Source organism: Salmo salar, chromosome 17 (assembly GCF_965601325.2).
Source record: "Salmo salar chromosome 17, fSalSal1, whole genome shotgun sequence".
NCBI classification, from domain to species: domain Eukaryota; kingdom Metazoa; phylum Chordata; class Actinopteri; order Salmoniformes; family Salmonidae; genus Salmo; species Salmo salar.
The window spans coordinates 28914795-28935527 of record NC_138307.1 but is presented as its reverse complement, the minus strand read 5'-3'; the positions used below and the strand labels follow the sequence as shown (position 1 = coordinate 28935527).

Below are 20733 nucleotides of genomic sequence, written 5' to 3'. Positions count from 1 at the left end.
CCCTTCCTCCAGCCCTCTAATCCAGTCCTCTAACCCTCCTACCTTCCCCTCCTCCAGCCCTCTAACCATCCTACCCACCCCTCCTCCAGCCCTCTAACCATCCTACCCACCCCTCCTCCAGCCCTCTAACCTTCCTACCCTCCCTTCCTCCAGCCCTCTAACCATCCTACCCTCCCTTCCTCCAGGCCTCTAATCCAGTCCTCTAACCCTCCTACCTTCCCCTCCTCCAGCCCTCTAACCATCCTACCCACCCCTCCTCCAGCCCTCTAACCATCCTACCCACCCCTCCTCCAGCCCTCTAACCATCCTACCCACCCCTCCTCCAGCCCTCTAACCATCCTACCCACCCCTCCTCCAGCCCTCTAACCATCCTACCCACCCCTCCTCCAGCCCTCTAACCATCCTACCCACCCCTCCTCCAGCCCTCTAACCTTCCTACCCTCCCTTCCTCCAGCCCTCTAACCTTCCTACCCTCCCTTCCTCCAGCCCTCTAACCTTCCTACCCTCCCTTCCTCCAGCCCTCTAATCCAGCCCTCTAATCCAGCCCTCTAACCCTCCTACCCTCCCTTCCTCCAGCCCTCTAATCCAGCCCTCTAATCCAGCCCTCTAACCCTCCTACCCTCCCTTCCTCCAGCCCTCTAACCCTCCAGCCCTCTAACCCTCCAGCCCTGGCTGTAGCCCTGGAGTTCTGGGGACGAGGGTATTGCCTTTTTAGGAGACACCTGATCGCAGCCCAGTGCCTCTACACACACACTGAGGCTGCTGATAAAGATGTGTGTGTGTGTCCTTGTGTGTTAGACTGAGTGAGAGAGAGTGACTGGTGATTAGGCTGATAGATGAGCTGGAGAGCTATGGGGGTGGGGACTGTACTGCTACCGTTCACAGTTAAAAAGAGCTCCAACCACGGCCCGTCCCCATCCAGTTTAGGAAGAACACACCATTAGATTACCAGACCAGCGAGCCTTATAGGTCCCCTGAGGATAGGTGGACCAGACGGACAGTGGACTGTTTTTGTTTACCAGCAGGCTGCGGAGAAGCTCTAGATAGCTCTGTCTGTTTAACCAGAGGAACACCATCTCAGGCTTCTAGAAGAGGACTATAGTGTTTCTGAGAGACTCTGTCTACCTGGAGCCTGTGTTCTCTAGAAGCCGTAGAGAGACTGTCTACCTGGAGCCTGTGTTCTCTAGAACCCGTAGAGAGACTGTCTACCTGGAGCCTGTGTTCTCTAGAACCCGTAGAGAGACTCTGTCTACCTGGAGCCTGTGTTCTCTAGAACCCGTAGACAGACTCTGTCTACCTGGAGCCTGTGTTCTCTAGAACCCGTAGAGAGACTCTGTCTACCTGGAGCCTGTGTTCTCTAGAACCCGTAGAGAGACTCTGTCTACCTGGAGCCTGTGTTCTCTAGAAGCCGTAGAGAGACTGTCTACCTGGAGCCTGTGTTCTCTAGAACCCGTAGAGAGACTCTGTCTACCTGGAGCCTGTGTTCTCTAGAACCCGTAGACAGACTCTGTCTACCTGGAGCCTGTGTTCTCTAGAACCCGTAGACAGACTCTGTCTACCTGGAGCCTGTGTTCTCTAGAACCCGTAGAGAGACTCTGTCTACCTGGAGCCTGTGTTCTCTAGAACCCGTAGAGAGACTCTGTCTACCTGGAGCCTGTGTTCTCTAGAACCCGTAGAGAGACTCTGTCTACCTGGAGCCTGTGTTCTCTAGAACCCGTAGAGAGACTCTGTCTACCTGGAGCCTGTGTTCTCTGTAGCTGCGTCAGTCAGTCGGTATAGAGAAGGACTGAAACTGAACTAGTCTTACTTTTGAAACCTACATTACAGCTCATCCTTCGTTTTAGTCAGGGTTGGTGGGCATCTTGAACCCTAACCCTCATGGAGAAGTTCCAGGCTGGTATGGTCCTAGCGGGGGTGGGGGACGCCCTGGGATACCGTAAGGGCCGCTGGGAGAGCTGCCCTTCTGGGCCACAGATCCAGAAAGAGCTGGCCTCTCTGGGGGGCCTTGGGGCTCTGAAACTGGACCCTGACAACTGGCCCCTCAGCGACGGAGCCCTGATGCACATGACCACCGCTGAGGCCCTCATCACAGGTGAGGACAGTACATACCCACAGAGGTTAAAGGAGGGTGGGCGTAGAGGGTTAGCGGGCGTAGAGGGTTGGGGGGCGTAGAGGGTTAGGGGGCGTAGAGGGTTAGGGGGCGTAGAGGGTTAGGGGGCGTAGAGGGTTGGGGGGGCGTAGAGGGTTGGGGGGCTTAGAGGGTTAGGGGGCGTAGAGGGTTGGGGGGCGTAGAGGGTTGGGGGGCGTAGAGGGTTGGGGGGCGTAGAGGGTTGGGGGGCGTAGAGGGTTGGGGGGCGTAGAGGGTTGGGGGGCGTAGAGGGTTTGGGACGTAGAGGGTTTGGGACGTAGAGGGTTTGGGACGTAGAGGGTTGGGGGACGTAGAGGGTTGGGGGACGTAGAGGGTTGGGGGACGTTGGGGGACGTAGAGGGTTGGGGGACGTAGAGGGTTGGGGGGCGTAGAGAGTTGGGGGGCGTAGAGAGTTGGGGGGCGTAGAGAGTTGGGGGCGTAGAGAGTTGGGGGCGTAGAGAGTTAGGGGACGTAGAGGGACGTAGAGGGTTGGGGGGCATAGAGGGTTAGGGGGCGTAGAGAGTTAGGGGACGTAGAGGGACGTAGAGGGTTGGGGGGCGTAGAGGGTTAGGGGGCGTAGAGGGTTAGGGGGCGTAGAGAGTTAGGGGACGTAGAGGGTTAGGGGGCGTAGAGGGTTAGGGGGCGTAGAGAGTTAGGGGGCGTAGAGGGTTGGGGGAAGTAGAGGGTTGGGGGACGTAGAGGGTTAGGGGCGTAGAGGGTTAGGGGCGTAGAGGGTTGGGGGACGTAGAGGGTTGGGGGACGTAGAGGGTTGGGGGGCGTAGAGGGTTGGGGGGCGTAGAGAGTTGGGGGGGCGTAGAGAGTTGGGGGGGCGTAGAGAGTTAGGGGACGTAGAGGGACGTAGAGGGTTGGGGGGCGTAGAGGGTTGGGGGACGTAGAGGGTTGGGGGACGTAGAGGGTTGGGGGACATTGAGGGTTGGGGGGCGTAGAGAGTTAGGGGACGTAGAGGGACGTAGAGGGTTGGGGGGCGTAGAGGGTTGGGGGACGTAGAGGGTTGGGGACATTGAGGGTTGGGGGGCGTAGAGAGTTAGGGGACGTAGAGGGACGTAGAGGGTTGGGGGGCGTAGAGGGTTGGGGGACGTAGAGGGTTGGGGACATTGAGGGACGTAGAGGGTTAGGGGACGTAGAGGGACGTAGAGGGTTAGGGGACGTAGAGGGTTAGGGGACGTAGAGGGTTAGGGGACGTAGAGGGTTAGGGGACGTTGAGAGTTAGGGGGCGTAGAGGATTAGGGGACGTAGAGGGTTGGGGGACGTTGAGGGACGTAGAGGGTTAGGGGACGTAGAGGGTTGGGGGACGTTGAGGGACGTAGAGGGTTGGGGGACGTAGTAGAGGGTTGGGAGACGTAGTAGAGGGTTGGGGGACGTAGTAGAGGGTTGGGGGACGTAGTAGAGGGTTGGGGGACGTAGTAGAGGGTTGGGGGACGTAGTAGAGGGTTGGGGGACGTAGTAGAGGGTTGGGGGACGTAGTAGAGGGTTGGGGGACGTAGTAGAGGGTTGGGGGGCGTAGAGGGTTAGGGGGACATGGAGGGTTAGGGGACGTAGAGGGTTAGGGGACGTAGAGGGTTAGGGGGACATGGAGGGTTAGGGGACGTAGAGGGTTAGGGGACGTAGAGGGTTAGGGGACGAGGGGTGGGGGACGGGGGTTGGGGGACGGGGGGGGGGGACGTAGAGAGGGTTGGGGGACGGGGGGGGGGGACGTAGAGGGGTTGGGGGGCGAGGGGGGGGGACATGGAGGGTTAGGGGACGTAGAGGGTTAGGGGACGTAGAGGGTTAGGGGACATGGAGGGTTAGGGGACGTAGAGGGTTAGGGGACGTAGAGGGTTAGGGGGACGTAGAGGGTTAGGGGACGTAGAGGGTTAGGGGACATGAGGGTTAGGGGACGTAGAGGGTTAGGGGACGTAGAGGGTTAGGGGACGTAGAGGGTTAGGGGACATGGAGGGTTAGGGGACGTAGAGGGTTAGGGGACGTGGAGGGTTAGGGGACGTAGAGGGTTAGGGGGACATGGAGGGTTAGGGGACGTAGAGGGTTAGGGGACATAGAGGGTTAGGGGACATGGAGGGTTAGGGGGACATGGAGGGTTAGGGGACGTAGAGGGTTAGGGGACGTAGAGGGTTAGGGGACGTAGAGGGTTAGGGGACGTAGAGGGTTAGGGGACGTAGAGGGTTAGGGGACGTAGAGGGTTAGGGGACGTAGAGGGTTAGGGGACGTAGAGGGTTAGGGGACGTAGAGGGTTAGGGGACGTAGAGGGTTAGGGGACGTAGAGGGTTAGGGGACGTAGAGGGTTAGGGGACGTAGAGGGTTAGGGGACGTAGAGGGTTAGGGGGCGTGGAGGGTTAGGGGGCATGGAGGGTTAGGGGAGGCGTAGAGGGTTAGGGGGACGTAGAGGGTTAGGGGCGAGAGGCGAGGGGTTGGGGGGCGTAGAGGGTTGGGGGACGTAGAGGGTTAGGGGACGTGGAGGGTTGGGGGACATGGAGGGTTAGGGGGCGTAGAGGGTTAGGGGACGTAGAGGGTTGGGGGCGTAGAGGGTTGGGGGACGTAGAGGGTTGGGGACATTGAGGGTTGGGGGGCGTAGAGGGTTAGGGGACGTAGAGGGGACGTAGAGGGTTAGGGGACATGGAGGGTTAGGGGACGTAGAGGGTTAGGGGACATGGAGGGTTAGGGGACATGGAGGGTTAGGGGACGTAGAGGGTTAGGGGACGTAGAGGGTTAGGGGGACATGGAGGGTTAGGGGACGTAGAGGGTTAGGGGACGTAGAGGGTTAGGGGACATGGAGGGTTAGGGGACATGGAGGGTTAGGGGGACATGGAGGGTTAGGGGACGTAGAGGGTTAGGGGACGTAGAGGGTTAGGGGACATGGAGGGTTAGGGGGACATAGAGGGTTAGGGGACGTAGAGGGTTAGGGGACGTAGAGGGTTAGGGGACGTAGAGGGTTAGGGGACGTAGAGGGTTAGGGGACGTAGAGGGTTAGGGGACATGGAGGGTTAGGGGACGTAGAGGGTTAGGGGACATGGAGGGTTAGGGGACGTAGAGGGTTAGGGGACATGGAGGGTTAGGGGACGTAGAGGGTTAGGGGACGTAGAGGGTTAGGGGACATGGAGGGTTAGGGGGACATAGAGGGTTAGGGGACGTAGAGGGTTAGGGGACGTAGAGGGTTAGGGGACGTAGAGGGTTAGGGGACGTAGAGGGTTAGGGGACGTAGAGGGTTAGGGGACGTAGAGGGTTAGGGGGACATGGAGGGTTAGGGGACGTAGAGGGTTAGGGGGACATGGAGGGTTAGGGGACGTAGAGGGTTAGGGGACGTAGAGGGTTAGGGGACATGGAGGGTTAGGGGACGTAGAGGGTTAGGGGACATGGAGGGTTGGTGCTGGTTGACCATGCTAGAAGGGATGTATACTAACTAAATAGTAACATTAACCAATCAATAGTACTTCCTCATTGGTTCCAACGATATCATCACTTCATGACCTTCTATGATACAGTGCCTGTGTAAGCCTAGTAAAGGGAACGAGTAAGGGGAACGAGTAAGGGGAACGAGTAAGGGGAACGAGTAAGGGGAACGAGTAAAGGGAAAGTAAAATAGAATAGCAACAGAATGATTGCCCTGCATTGTAGAGCTCTCAGAGACGGTGAGAGCACCAGTAGTTTGGTGTTTCTCTCATTCACACTGACACATTCCCTCACTTACTCTCCTCACTTACTCTCCTCACTTACTCTCCTCACGCACCTAAACTCTCCTCAATCACACACACACCTGTCCAGTCTGATGTTACACAGAGACCAGAATAGCAGTCTGTGGAAACTCCTAATCACTCAATGGGACATATTTCTTCAGGACAATGCCTGGCTGACACCATAATCCCTATAGCAGTCAGAAATGACTCAGCGCAGGCCGTAATCCCAAACACCTTCACATGTCATCACATCTACTCTTCATCTCTTCATCAGAGGAGTCTAGCCCAGATCTGTTTGTGCTGTCTTGCCAACTCCTATGGTCATGGCAATGGAATTGGCAAGACCATAGGAGTTAACAGTTGTGGAAAAAGTACCCAATTGTCATACTTGAGTAAAAATAAAGATGCCTTCATAGAAAATGACTCAAGTAAAAGTGAAAGTCACCCGGTAAAATACTACTTGAGTAAAAGTCTAAAAGTATTTGGTTTTAAATATACTTCAGTTTCAAAAATAAATGTAATTGCTCAAATATATCAGCAGATCAGAGGCAGTAGGGATGAACAAAGATGTTTTCTTGATAAGTGTGTGAATTAGACCATTTTTCTGTCCTGCTAAGCATTCAAAATGTAAGGAGTAAAAAGTAAATCATTTACTTTAGGAATCTAGTGAAGTAAAAGTTGTCAAAAATATAAATAGTAAATTAAAGTACAGACTACTTACGTACAAACTACTTAAGTAGTACTTTCAAGTATTTTTACTTGGAAGTACTTTACACAACTGGGAGTTAGCAAGACAACAGGAACAGATCTGGGATCAGTCTGGAGTTCTATAGGTGGACAGCCTGACAGGACAACACGCATGTCACCTACCGACCGCTGGCCTGGAGTCTGGAGCTGCCAGATCAGATAAGTCCAAAATAGAACTAGGGAGGAGAACATGAGCCTGTCCTCAGGCAGAGGAGAACAATAGAGAGACCAGGTCTCATCACATCACAGTAGCGATCCCCCTTGGTGATCCTGTATCGTATTTGGCCGGTGGATTGTGTTCAAAGCCAGCGGTGCTCCTGTAGAGCGATGACAGCCTTACGGATAAGCCTGCTGCTTAGCCGCATTCCAACAACACAGCCTGGGATGTGTCCCAAATGGCACCCTATTCCCTATGTAGTGCACTACTTTTGACCAGCCTCCCACTCCATAAGACTGGTTAAATCTAGCGCACTATATAAGGAATAGGGTGTAATTTGGGACTCTCACCAAGTCAGGCCAGACAACCACCATGAATCACTGAAACTGACAGGAGCTGGAAGCAAACAATACTGATCTGATCTATAGCACAGATCATGGAGGAGGTGGGGAGAGAAGAGGAGGGGAGAGGAGGAGAGGAAGAGAGGAGAGGAGGAGGGAGGACAGGAGGAGATGGGGAGTAGAGAGGAGGAGGAGGAGGGTGATGGAAGATTTCAGTGTATCTAGTCTTGGCCCACGCAGGTATAGGCCTATGTTATAAACTCTGATCTGGGTCCATATTCATAAAAGATCTAGGAGTACTGATGTGGTATCCGTGTTTCTTGTTAGATTATAATGAATGGACAGATAGGAAATTATCCTAGATCAGCACTCCTACTCTGAAACGCTTAATACACACCGTCCCTGATCCATATACCACAGGGGACAGAGAGAAGAGGTGGATGTCAATGTATCTCTTGGCCCATGCAAGTATAGGCCTTTATTACAGCCTAGGCCGGCCTACGTATCATGAGAACAGTGATGCTGGGCATGTATTTTTAAAGCATCCCAAAGAAGGATGCATAGAGAAGAAGGTTAAATTTAGGAGGTAGACAGTGTGGTGAATAGGGTTATGTTTAGGAGGTAGACAGTGTAGAGAATAGGGTTCTATTTAGGAGGTAGACAGTGGAGAGAATAGGGTTCTATTTAGGAGGTAGACAGTGGAGAGAATAGGGTTCTATTTAGGAGGTAGACAGTGGAGAGAATAGGGTTCTATTTAGGAGGTAGACAGTGTAGAGAATAGGGTTCTATTTAGGAGGTAGACAGTGTAGAGAATAGGGTTCTATTTAGGAGGTAGACAGTGTAGAGAATAGGGTTCTATTTAGGAGGTAGACAGTGGAGAGAATAGGGTTCTATTTAGGAGGTAGACAGTGGAGAGAATAGGGTTCTGTCCATGTTATCTTATTCATTATGACCTAACATGTAGAAATGGTCCTAGATCAGTGCTCTTACCTTGAGATGCTTTGTGAATATCAAACCTGATGTGTAACAAAGCATAGGTCAAACAGCAACAAGTACCCAACATCAAACCCCTCCTTGATAAAGTAGGGATGTACACAACCCTATTCAGCTCGAAGGACCATGGAAAAGAGACGGATAGGAACAATTGTCCTGGAACAAGGGGAAAGGGCTTCAGAGATGGTACATCAAGACATGACTGGTTAGATTGCAGGCAACTGGTTCTAAACACAGGTTCTGTTCCAAATGGCACCCTTTTCCCATAGTCCACTATTTCTGACTAGGGCCTATTCCACATGGTGCACTACATTTGACCCGAGCCAGATGGGCCCTGGTCAGAAGTAATGCACTATAATAGAGGGTGCCATTTAGGAGCCAGACAGTGTAGAGAATAGGGTTCTATTTAGGAGGTAGAGAATAGGGTTCTATTTAGGAGGTAGAGAATAGGGTTCTATTTAGGAGGTAGAGAATAGGGTTCTATTTAGGAGGTAGACAATGTAGAGAATAGGGTTCTATTTAGGAGGTAGACAGTGTAGAGAATAGGGTTCTATTTAGGAGGTAGACAGTGTAGTGAATAGGGTTCTATTTAGGAGGTAGACAGTGTAGTGAATAGGGTTCTATTTAGGAGGTAGACAGTGTAGTGAATAGGGTTCTATTTAGGAGGTAGACAGTGTAGTGAATAGGGTTCTATTTAGGAGGTAGACAGTGTAGTGAAGGGTATTCACACCGCTTGTCTTGTCTGGTAAACTAGGATGAGAAGATGGAATGAATGATTTTCATTCAGTTATTTTGACACCAGTAATCCCCCCATCACTCCTCTTCTTTACGCCCACACTGACTGGAACAGCCCATCCCTCTCTCCCTGACACCCGTCTGGTTCCTCCCTGTCCTGGGTGTGAGTCCCTGAGCCCAAAGCCCTCTGCTCCTGAATCAGAGGTGACAAACACACACCACACAAATGACACACACAAAAGCATATGCACAAACCCATGATTCACACGTGTGGAGCCCCCCCCAGCAGATCACATGGTATAATCTAAGCACAGCAGGCTAAACATAGACTCTCATCTGGCTGGTACGTCCCCCCATGGACAGACAGTGTCTGACTCCCAACCACTGTGTGTGTGTGTGTGTGTGTGTGTGTGTGTGTGTGTGTGTGTGTGTGTGTGTGTGTGTGTGTGTGTGTGTGTGTGGATAACTTTTCACAGTATGCATCATGATGCATAGTTGGCCCTTTGCAAGTGTATTTAATGACAAGCTTCCAGACTGATCGATTTACAGTTGTTTACTGTGTTGTTGTGTAAACTGTGGTGCGGTCACTTTGCTGTGAGTAAACTGTGATGTGTTAACTATGCTGTGTAAACTGTGATGCGTTAACTATGCTGTGTGTAAACTGTGATGTGTTAATAACTATGCTGTGAGTAAACTGTGATGTGTTAACTATGCTGTGTGTAAACTGTGATGCGTTAACTATGCTGTGAGTAAACTGTGATGTGTTAACTATGCTGTGTGTTAACTATGCTGTGTGTAAACTGTGATGTGTTAACTATGCTGTGTGTTAACTATGCTGTGTGTATACTGCGGTGCGGTAACTATGCTGTGTGTAAACTGCGGTGCGGTAACTATGCTGTGTGTAAACTGTGATGTGTTAACTATGCTGTGTGTAAACTGTGGTGCGGTAACTATGCTGTGTGTAAACTGTGATGTGGTAACTATGCTGTGTGTAAACTGTGATGTGGTAACTATGCTGTGTGTAAACTGTGATGTGGTAACTATGCTGTGTGTAAACTGTGATGTGGTAACTATGCTGTGTGTAAACTGTGATGTGGTAACTATGCTGTGTGTAAACTGTGGTGCGGTAACTATGCGGTGTGTAAACTGTGATGTGTTCTGTGTTGTTCCAGACTACTGGTGTTTGGAGGACCTCTACAGGGAGCTGGTAAGGGTGTATGTTGAGGCCATGGCGTCTCTCCAGGGTCGCCCTCCTGACCCAGCCACCGTGGAGGGATGTGCTCACCTCAAACCCAACAACTTCCTGCTGGCCTGGCACACGCCCTTCAATGAGAAAGGTCAGAGGTCACATCAGACCTCTGATGGTGACATGGTTTAGATCAACATGCACATGTGCAGTCTCATGTGGTCATTGTTCTGGTGGGTTCTCTCCATGTGGTCATTGTTCTGGTGGGTTCTCTCCATGTGGTCATTGTTCTGGTGGGTTCTCCATGTGGTCATTGTCCTCGTGGGTTCTCTCCATGTGGTCATTGTTCTGGTGGGTTCTCCATGTGGTCATTGTCCTGGTGGGTTCTCTCCATGTGGTCATTGTCCTCGTGGGTTCTCTCCATGTGGTCATTGTTCTGGTGGGTTCTCCATGTGGTCATTGTCCTGGTGGGATCTCTCCATGTGGTCATTGTTCTGGTGGGTTCTCTCCATGTGGTCATTGTCCTCGTGGGTTCTCTCCATGTGGTCATTGTTCTGGTGGGTTCTCCATGTGGTCATTGTTCTGGTGGGTTCTCTCCATGTGGTCATTGTTCTGGTGGGTTCTCTCCATGTGGTCATTGTCCTCGTGGGTTCTCTCCATGTGGTCATTGTTCTGGTGGGTTCTCCATGTGGTCATTGTCCTGGTGGGTTCTCTCCATGTGGTCATTGTTCTGGTGGGTTCTCCATGTGGTCATTGTTCTGGTGGGTTCTCTCCATGTGGTCATTGTTCTGGTGGGTTCTCACCATGTGGTCATTGTCCTGGTGGGTTCTCTCCATGTGGTCATTGTTCTGGTGGGTTCTCTCCATGTGGTCATTGTCCTGGTGGGTTCTCCATGTGGTCATTGTCCTGGTGGGATCTCTCCATGTGGTCATTGTTCTGGTGGGTTCTCACCATGTGGTCATTGTCCTGGTGGGTTCTCTCCATGTGGTCATTGTTCTGGTGGGTTCTCCATGTGGTCATTGTCCTGGTGGGTTCTCTCCATGTGGTCATTGTCCTGGTGGGTTCTTACCATGTGGTCATTGTCCTGGTGGGTTCTCTCCAGGTTCTGGGTTTGGAGCAGCCACCAAGGCCATGTGTGTGGGGATGAAGTACTGGCAGCCTGAGAGGCTAGACAACCTAGTGGAGGTCAGCATTGAGACGGGGCGCATGACACACAACCACCCTACAGGTACCATACACAGTGACCCAACCACCCTACATGTACCATACTCCATGACCCACAACCACCCTACAGGTACCATACACCATGACCCACAACCACCCTACAGGTACCATACACCATGACCCACAACCACCCTACAGGTACCATACACCATGACCCACAACCACCCTACAGGTACCATACACCATGACCCAACCACCCTACAGGTACCATACACCATGACCCACAACCACCCTACAGGTACCATACACCATGACCCACAACCACCCTACAGGTACCATACACCATGACCCACAACCACCCTACAGGTACCATACACCATGACCCAACCACCCTACATGTACCATACACCATGACCCAACCACCCTACAGGTACCATACACCATGACCCAACCACCCTACATGTACCATACACCATGACCCACAACCACCCTACAGGTACATACACCATGACCCAACCACCCTACAGGTACCATACACCATGACCCACAACCACCCTACAGGTACCATACACCATGACCCACAACCACCCTACAGGTACCATACACCATGACCCAACCACCCTACAGGTACCATACACCATGACCCACAACCACCCTACAGGTACCATACACCATGACCCAACCACCCTACAGGTGCCAACCACCATGACCCACAACCACCCTACAGGTACCACCCCTGACCCACAACCACCCTACAGGTACCACCCATGACCCACCACCCTACAGGTACCATACACCATGACCCACAACCACCCTACAGGTACCATACACCATAACCCAACCACCCTACAGGTACCATACACCATGACCCACAACCACCCTACAGGTACCATACACCATGACCCACAACCACCCTACAGGTACCATACACCATGACCCACAACCACCCTACAGGTACCATACACCATGACCCACAACCACCCTACAGGTACCATACACCATGACCCACAACCACCCTACAGGTACCATACACCATGACCCACAACCACCCTACAGGTACCATACACCATGACCCACAACCACCCTACAGGTACCATGACCCACAACCACCCTACAGGTACCATGACCCACAACCACCCTACAGGTACCATGACCCACAACCACCCTACATACACCATGACCCACAACCACCCTACATACACCATGACCCACAACCACCCTACATACACCATGACCCACAACCACCCTACATACACCATGACCCACAACCACCCTACATACACCATGACCCACAACCACCCTACATACACCATGACCCACAACCACCCTACATACACCATGACCCACAACCACCCTACATACACCATGACCCACAACCACCCTACATACACCATGACCCACAACCACCCTACATACACCATGACCCACAACCACCCTACATACACCATGACCCACAACCACCCTACATACACCATGACCCACAACCACCCTACATACACCATGACCCACAACCACCCTACATACACCATGACCCACAACCACCCTACATACACCATGACCCACAACCACCCTACATACACCATGACCCACAACCACCCTACATACACCATGACCCACAACCACCCTACATACACCATGACCCACAACCACCCTACATACACCATGACCCACAACCACCCTACATACACCATGACTCACAACCACCCTACAGGTACCATACACCATGACCCACAACCACCTTACAGGTACCATACACCATGACCCACAACCACCCTACATACACCATGACCCACAACCCCCCTACATACACCATGACCCACAACCACCCTACATACACCATGACCCACAACCACCCTACATACACCATGACTCACAACCACCCTACAGGTACCATACACCATGACCCACAACCACCTTACAGGTACCATACACCATGACCCACAACCACCCTACAGGTACCATACACCATGACCCACAACCACCCTACAGGTACCATACACCATGACCCAACCACCCTACAGGTACCATACACCATGACCCACAACCACCCTACAGGTACCATGACCCACAACCACCCTACAGGTACCATACACCATGACCCACAACCACCCTACAGGTACCATACACCATGACCCACAACCACCCTACAGGTACCATGACCCACAACCACCCTACAGGTACCATGACCCACAACCACCCTACATACACCATGACCCACAACCACCCTACATACACCATGACCCACAACCACCCTACATACACCATGACCCACAACCACCCTACATACACCATGACCCACAACCACCTTACATACACCATGACCCACAACCACCCTACATACACCATGACCCACAACCACCCTACATACACCATGACCCACAACCACCCTACATACACCATGACCCACAACCACCCTACATACACCATGACCCACAACCACCCTACATACACCATGACCCACAACCACCCTACATACACCATGACCCACAACCACCCTACATACACCATGACCCACAACCACCCTACAGGTACCATACACCATGACCCACAACCACCCTACAGGTACCATACACCATGACCCACAACCACCCTACATACACCATGACCCACAACCACCCTACATACACCATGACCCACAACCACCCTACATACACCATGACCCACAACCACCCTACATACACCATGACCCACAACCACCTTACAGGTACCATACACCATGACCCACAACCACCCTACAGGTACCATACACCATGACCCACAACCACCCTACAGGTACCATACACCATGACCCACAACCACCCTACAGGTACCATACACCATGACCCACAACCACCCTACAGGTACCATGACCCACAACCACCCTACATACACCATGACCCACAACCACCCTACATACACCATGACCCACAACCACCCTACATACACCATGACCCACAACCACCCTACATACACCATGACCCACAACCACCCTACATACACCATGACCCACAACCACCTTACATACACCATGACCCACAACCACCCTACATACACCATGACCCACAACCACCCTACATACACCATGACCCACAACCACCCTACATACACCATGACCCACAACCACCCTACATACACCATGACCCACAACCACCCTACATACACCATGACCCACAACCACCCTACAGGTACCATACACCATGACCCACAACCACCCTACAGGTACCATACACCATGACCCACAACCACCCTACATACACCATGACCCACAACCACCCTACATACACCATGACCCACAACCACCCTACATACACCATGACCCACAACCACCCTACATACACCATGACTCACAACCACCCTACAGGTACCATACACCATGACCCACAACCACCTTACAGGTACCATACACCATGACCCACAACCACCCTACAGGTACCATACACCATGACCCACAACCACCCTACAGGTACCATACACCATGACCCACAACCACCCTACAGGTACCATACACCATGACCCACAACCACCCTACAGGTACCATACACCATGACCCACAACCACCCTACAGGTACCATACACCATGACCCACAACCACCCTACAGGTACCATACACCATGACCCACAACCACCCTACAGGTACCATACACCATGACCCAACCACCCTACATGTACCATACACCATGACCCAACCACCCTACATGTACCATAGGCTAGACATTATAGTATAGCCTGTTATATAACTAGCCTGGTCCCACATCTGTTTGTGCTGTCTTGCTCTAGTGATTAGCCTGGGGACGAAGTTAGTGTCTTACCAACTCCTATAGGGAAGACAACAGCATCAGATCTGGGAGTGGGCTCACTGGATTTACCTGGTTTCACAATCTATAATGACATAATACTGACCTGGCTGATTCCAACAGGTTTCCTGGGCTCTCTGACCACGGCTCTGTTTGCGTCGTACGCGGTGCAGGGCAAACCACTGGTGACCTGGGGTCGCGACCTCATGAAGGTCATCCCCAAGGCTGAGGAGTACTGTAAGAAGACCATACGCCACATGGCAGGTGTGTGTGTGTGTGTGTGTGTGTGTGTGTGTGTGTGTGTGTGTGTGGTGTGTGTGTGTGTGTGTGTGTGTGTGTGTGTGTGTGTGTGTGTGTGTGTGTGTGTGTGTGTGTGTGTGTGTGTGTGTGTGTGTGTGTGTGTGTGTGTAATTAAATGGTACTGTATGTTGTGTCCACTGCAGAGTACCAGGAGAAGTGGTTCTACTTCGAGGCTAAGTGGCAGTTCTACCTGGAGGAGAGAGGCGTGGAGGAGGAGGGGCAGAACAAGCCACTGTTTCCTGACACCTACAACGCTGAGGAGACAGACAAGGTCATCTATTGGTTCCACTCTACCTGGCAAACTGGATATTTAAAGATATTTCAAATCAAATGTATTTATAAAGCCCTTGTTACATCAGCTGATATCTCAACGTGCTGTACAGAAACCCAGCCTAAAACTCCAAACAGCAAGCAATGCTGGTGTAGAAGCACGGTGGATAGGAAAAACTCCCTAGAAAGGCCAGAACCTAGGAAGAAACCTAGAGAGGAACCAGGCTATGAGGGGTAGCCAGTCCTCTTCTGACTGTGCCGGGTGGAGATTATAACAGAACATGGCCAAGATGTTCAAATGTTCATAGATGACCAACAGGGTCAAATAATAATAATCACAGTGGTTGTCGAGGGTGCAACAGGTCAGCACCTCAGGAGTAAATGCCAGTTGGCTTTTCATAGCCGATCATTGAGAGTATCTCTACCGCTCCTGCTGTCTCTAGAGAGTTGAAAACCGCAGGTCTGGGACAGGTAGCACCTTCGGTGAACAGGTCAGGGTTCCATAGCCGCAGGCAGAACAGTTGAAACTGGAGCAGCAGCACGACCAGGTGGACTGGGGACAGCAAGGACTCATCAGGCCAGGTAGTCTTGAGGCATGGTCCTAGGGCTCAGGTCCTCCGAGAGAGAGAGAGAAAGAAAGAATTAGAGAGAGCATACTTAAATTCACACAGGACACCGGATAAGACAGGAGAAATACTCCAGATATAGACTGCCCCTAGCCCCCCGACACAAACTACTGCAGCATAAATACTGGAGGCTGAGACAGGAGGGGTCAGGAGACACTTTGGCCCCATCCGACGATACCCCCGGACAGGGCCAAACAGGCAGGATATAACCCCACCCACTTTGCCAAAGCAAAGTGTACACCACTAGATGGATACCTTAAACCACCAACTTACCATCCTGAGACAAGGCAGAGTATAGCCCACAAAGATCTCCGCCACGGCACAACCCAAGGGGGGGCGCCAACCCAGACATGAAGATCACGTCAGTGACTCAACCCACTCAAGTGACGCACCCCTCCTAGGGACGGCATGGAAGAGCACCAGTAAGCCAGTGACTCAGCCCCCGTAATAGGGTTAGAGGCAGAGAATCCCAGTGGAGAGAGGGGAACCGGCCAGGCAGAGACAGCAAGGGCGGTTCGTTGCTCCAGTGCCTTTCCGTTCACCTTCACACTCCTGGGCCAGACTACACTCAATCACTGAAGAGATGAGTCTTCAATAAAGACTTAAAGGTTGAGACCGAGTCTGCATCTCTCACATGGGTAGGCAGACCATTCCATAAAAATGGAGCTCTATAGGAGAAAGCCCTGCCTCCAGCTGTTTGCTTAGAAATTCTAGGGACAATATGGAGGCCTGCATCTTGTGACCGTAGCGTACATGTAGGTATGTACGGCAGGACCAAATCGGAAAGATAGGTAGGAGCAAGCCCATGTAATGCTTTGTAGGTTAGCAGTAAAACCTTGAAATCAGCCCTTGCCTTAACAGGAAGCCAGTGTAATATGGAGTAATATGATCACATTTTTTGGTTCTAGTCAAGATTCTAGCAGCCGTGTTAAGCACTAACTGAAGTTTATTCAGTGCTTTATCCGGGTAGCCGGAAAGTAGAGCATTGCAGTAGTCTAACCTAGAAGTGACAAAAGCATGGATTCATTTTTCTGCGTCATTTTTGGACAGAAGGTTTGTGATTTTTGCAATGTTACGTAGATGGAAAAAAGCTGTCCTTGAAACAGGCTTGATATGTTCGTCAAAAGATAGATCAGGGTCCAGAGTAACGCCGAGGTTCTTCACAGTTTTACTTGAGACGACTGTACAACCATCAAGATTAATTGTCAGATTTAACAGAAGATCTCTTTGTTTCTTGGGACCTAGAACAAGCATCTCTGTTTTGTCCGGGTTTAAAAGTAGAGCATTTGCAGCCATCCACTTCCTTATGTCTGACACACAGGCTTCCGGCGAGGGCAATTTGACAGATGTATTTGACCAAGCTATGTTCTCTCTCCAGGTGTAGAAGTATTTAACTCAGGTGTGTTCTCCTCTCTCCAGGTGTAGAAGTATTTAACTCAGGTGTGTTCTCCTCTCTCCAGGTGTAGAAGTATATAACTCAGGTGTGTTCTCCTCTCTACAGGTGTAGAAGTATTTAACTCAGGTGTGTTCTCCTCTCTCCAGGTGTAGAAGTATTTAACTCAGGTGTGTTCTCCTCTCTACAGGTGTAGAAGTATTTAACTCAGGTGTGTTCTCCTCTCTCCAGGTGTAGAAGTATTTAACTCAGGTGTGTTCTCCTCTCTACAGGTGTAGAAGTATTTAACTCAGGTGTGTTCTCCTCTCCAGGTGTAGAAGTATTTAACTCAGGTGTGTTCTCCTCTCTCCAGGTGTAGAAGTATTTAACTCAGGTGTGTTCTCCTCTCTCCAGGTGTAGAAGTATTTAACTCAGGTGTGTTCTCCTCTCTCCAGGTGTAGAAGTATTTAACTCAGGTGTGTTCTCCTCTCTCCAGGTGTAGAAGTATTTAACTCAGGTGTGTTCTCCTCTCTCCAGGTGTAGAAGTATTTAACTCAGGTGTGTTCTCCTCTCTCCAGGTGTAGAAGTATTTAACTCAGGTGTGTTCTCCTCTCTCCAGGTGTAGAAGTATTTAACTCAGGTGTGTTCTCCTCTCTCCAGGTGTAGAAGTATTTAACTCAGGTGTGTTCTCCTCTCTCCAGGTGTAGAAGTATTTAACTCAGGTGTGTTCTCCTCTCTCCAGGTGTAGAAGTATTTAACTCAGGTGTGTTCTCCTCTCTCCAGGTGTAGAAGTATTTAACTCAGGTGTGTTCTCCTCTCTCCAGGTGTAGAAGTATTTAACTCAGGTGTGTTCTCCTCTCTCCAGGTGTAGAAGTATTTAACTCAGGTGTGTTCTCCTCTCTCCAGGTGTAGAAGTATTTAACTCAGGTGTGTTCTCCTCTCTACAGGTGTAGAAGTATTTAACTCAGGTGTGTTCTCCTCTCCAGGTGTAGAAGTATTTAACTCAGGTGTGTTCTCCTCTCTCCAGGTGTAGAAGTATTTAACTCAGGTGTGTTCTCCTCTCTACAGGTGTATAAGCGCTGGAGCTCAGAGGGCCGGGCTGGACGGAGGGGTCATGATGCTCCCATGATAGCCTACGATGCTCTCCTGGCCTCAGGCTCCGACTGGACCCAGCTCTGCCGCCGCGCCATGTTCCACGGAGGTGGGCTGTGTGTGTGTGTGCATTTGTTTGTTGTCCGTGTAAGTAGTCTATATAAGAGTTGTGTAGGTAAGAGTGTGTGTGTTCTTGTTGTGTTTGTATATTTATTTGTGTGTGTGTGTCATTGTGTCCCCCAGGGGAGAGCAGTGCCACAGGGCTGATAGCAGGCTGTCTGTACGGTCTCCTGTTCGGCCTGTCCCAGGTCCCTGAAGGGCTGCACCAGTATGTGGACCGACGCACGCGGCTGGAGGAGCTCGGAGCCGAGCTGTACAAGGCAGCCTCCGCAGAGAGGAGCACAGAAAAGTAACACCACCACCCTGCCCACACCGCCCTCTTCTGGCCGACATAGGAACTACACATGAATGACCACCGTGGCTGGCTACTGGCTGCTCACCTACCTACTGACATAGGAACTACACATGAATGACTCCACCGTGGCTGGCTACTGGCTGCTCAACTACCTACTGACATAGGAACTACACATGAATGACTCCACGGTGGCTGGCTACTGGCTGCTCACCTACCTACTGACATAGGAACTACACATGAATGACTCCACCGTGGCTGGCTACTGGCTGCTCAACTACCTACCAGTGGAGGCTGCTGGGAGGAGCTATAGGAAGACGGCTCATTGTAATGGCTGAAGGGGAATACATATGCTACTGTTCCATTTATTCCATTCCAGCCATTACAATGAGCTTGTCCTTCTATATCTCCTCCTACCAGCCTCCTCTGCCCACCTACCTATCCCACAGCACTGCAGCCCCCCTAGCCCGGCCTGTACCCTCCTCTCTATCTCTCTCTCAACTGCTCCTGCTGGGGTCTCTGGAATAGTTCTGTTCCCTTTCCAGTTCCAGAAGTGTTTTGTTTAAAAAAAACAAACTAAAGTCATTCATGTGGAACTGAATCAGAATTGGAACTCCTAAACTGGATATGTAATGTAACTATTCCATAGGTTCCAGAGTGTGTTCTCATCTATAGATGAACATGGATGAACTAACATCCCTACATACTGTACATACACCAGTCCTGGGTTTAAAACATGTGATTGTAGACAAAGAAGACGGTCCTGTGTAAATGTGATTTTAAACAACAGGCTTGTTAATAGTCTGCCCCTCACCCATATAGTATATGTTCCCTATATAGTGCACTACTTTTTACCCGAATCCTATGTGCCCAGGTCAAAGGTAGTGCACTAGGGTGTTATTTGGGATCCACTCTTAGTCTGTTATTTGTACTCATCTCATGTTTTGGTTTATTATTGTCTGCTGTGGATTCACCACGAGTGACATGGTGCCTGCCATGATAATAATCGTGTTATTATCAGATTAAAGTGGATATCTATATATTACCTCTGAGGTCTGCGTCTCTCTTTGCTACTGTCTTTATAATGTTGTAGAGGTCAGAGGTCAATACTAACACCATTGACGTGTCCCAATAATATCTCCTTTCTGCTGAAGTGTGCACTCCACCACCATATTCTGTCCACCACATTTCTTATACCAGTCATTTCCTTTCAAATCAGTGAAGGGAAGTGAACAAGTGCACACTCTGGGAGGAAGGATAGATAATTGGGACATGGCCACCTCACTGTACCAGGACCCTAGAAACAACCAATAGTCTGTTTCTCTATCTTCTCTACTTACCCCCACCTCCCTGTTACAGATCAATTAAACAGTCCCTGCAACAGATCAACTAAACAGTCCCTGTTACTGATCAATTAAACAGTCCCTGCAACAGATCAACTAAACAGTCCCTGCAACAGATCAACTAAACAGTCCCTGCAACAGATCAACTAAACAGTCCCTGTTACTGATCAACAAAACAGTCCCTGTTACAGATCAACTAAACAGTCCCTGTTACAGATCAACTAAACAGTCCCTGTTACAGATCAACTAAACAGTCCCTGTTACTGATCAACTAAACAGTCCCTGTTACAGATCAACTAAACAGTCCCTGTTACAGATCAACTAAACAGTCCCTGTTACTGATCAACTAAACAGTCCCTGTTACTGATCAACTAAACAGTCCCTGTTACAGATCAACTAAACAGT

General features: G+C 50.8%; 1 protein-coding gene across 2 annotated transcripts; it reads left to right on the top strand.

The window, feature by feature from the left end:
• The first annotated feature begins 1497 nt into the window (after positions 1–1497).
• On the top strand, positions 1498–20030 carry adprhl1 (ADP-ribosylhydrolase like 1). 2 transcript variants are annotated; one of them, XM_045699569.2, is made up of 7 exons: positions 1551–2092; positions 9963–10127; positions 11079–11204; positions 15037–15177; positions 15357–15484; positions 18550–18682; positions 18817–20030. In XM_045699569.2, the coding sequence occupies exons 1-7, from the start codon at positions 1879–1881 to the stop codon at positions 18984–18986; spliced, it is 1077 nt and encodes a 358-aa protein (XP_045555525.1). In that variant the 5' UTR covers positions 1551–1878; the 3' UTR covers positions 18987–20030. The 2 variants fall into 2 exon arrangements, with proteins under 2 accessions (XP_045555526.1, XP_045555525.1); XM_045699570.2 differs by lacking the exon at positions 11079–11204 and having other exon boundaries at positions 1498–2092.
• The last annotated feature ends 703 nt before the right edge of the window (positions 20031–20733 follow it).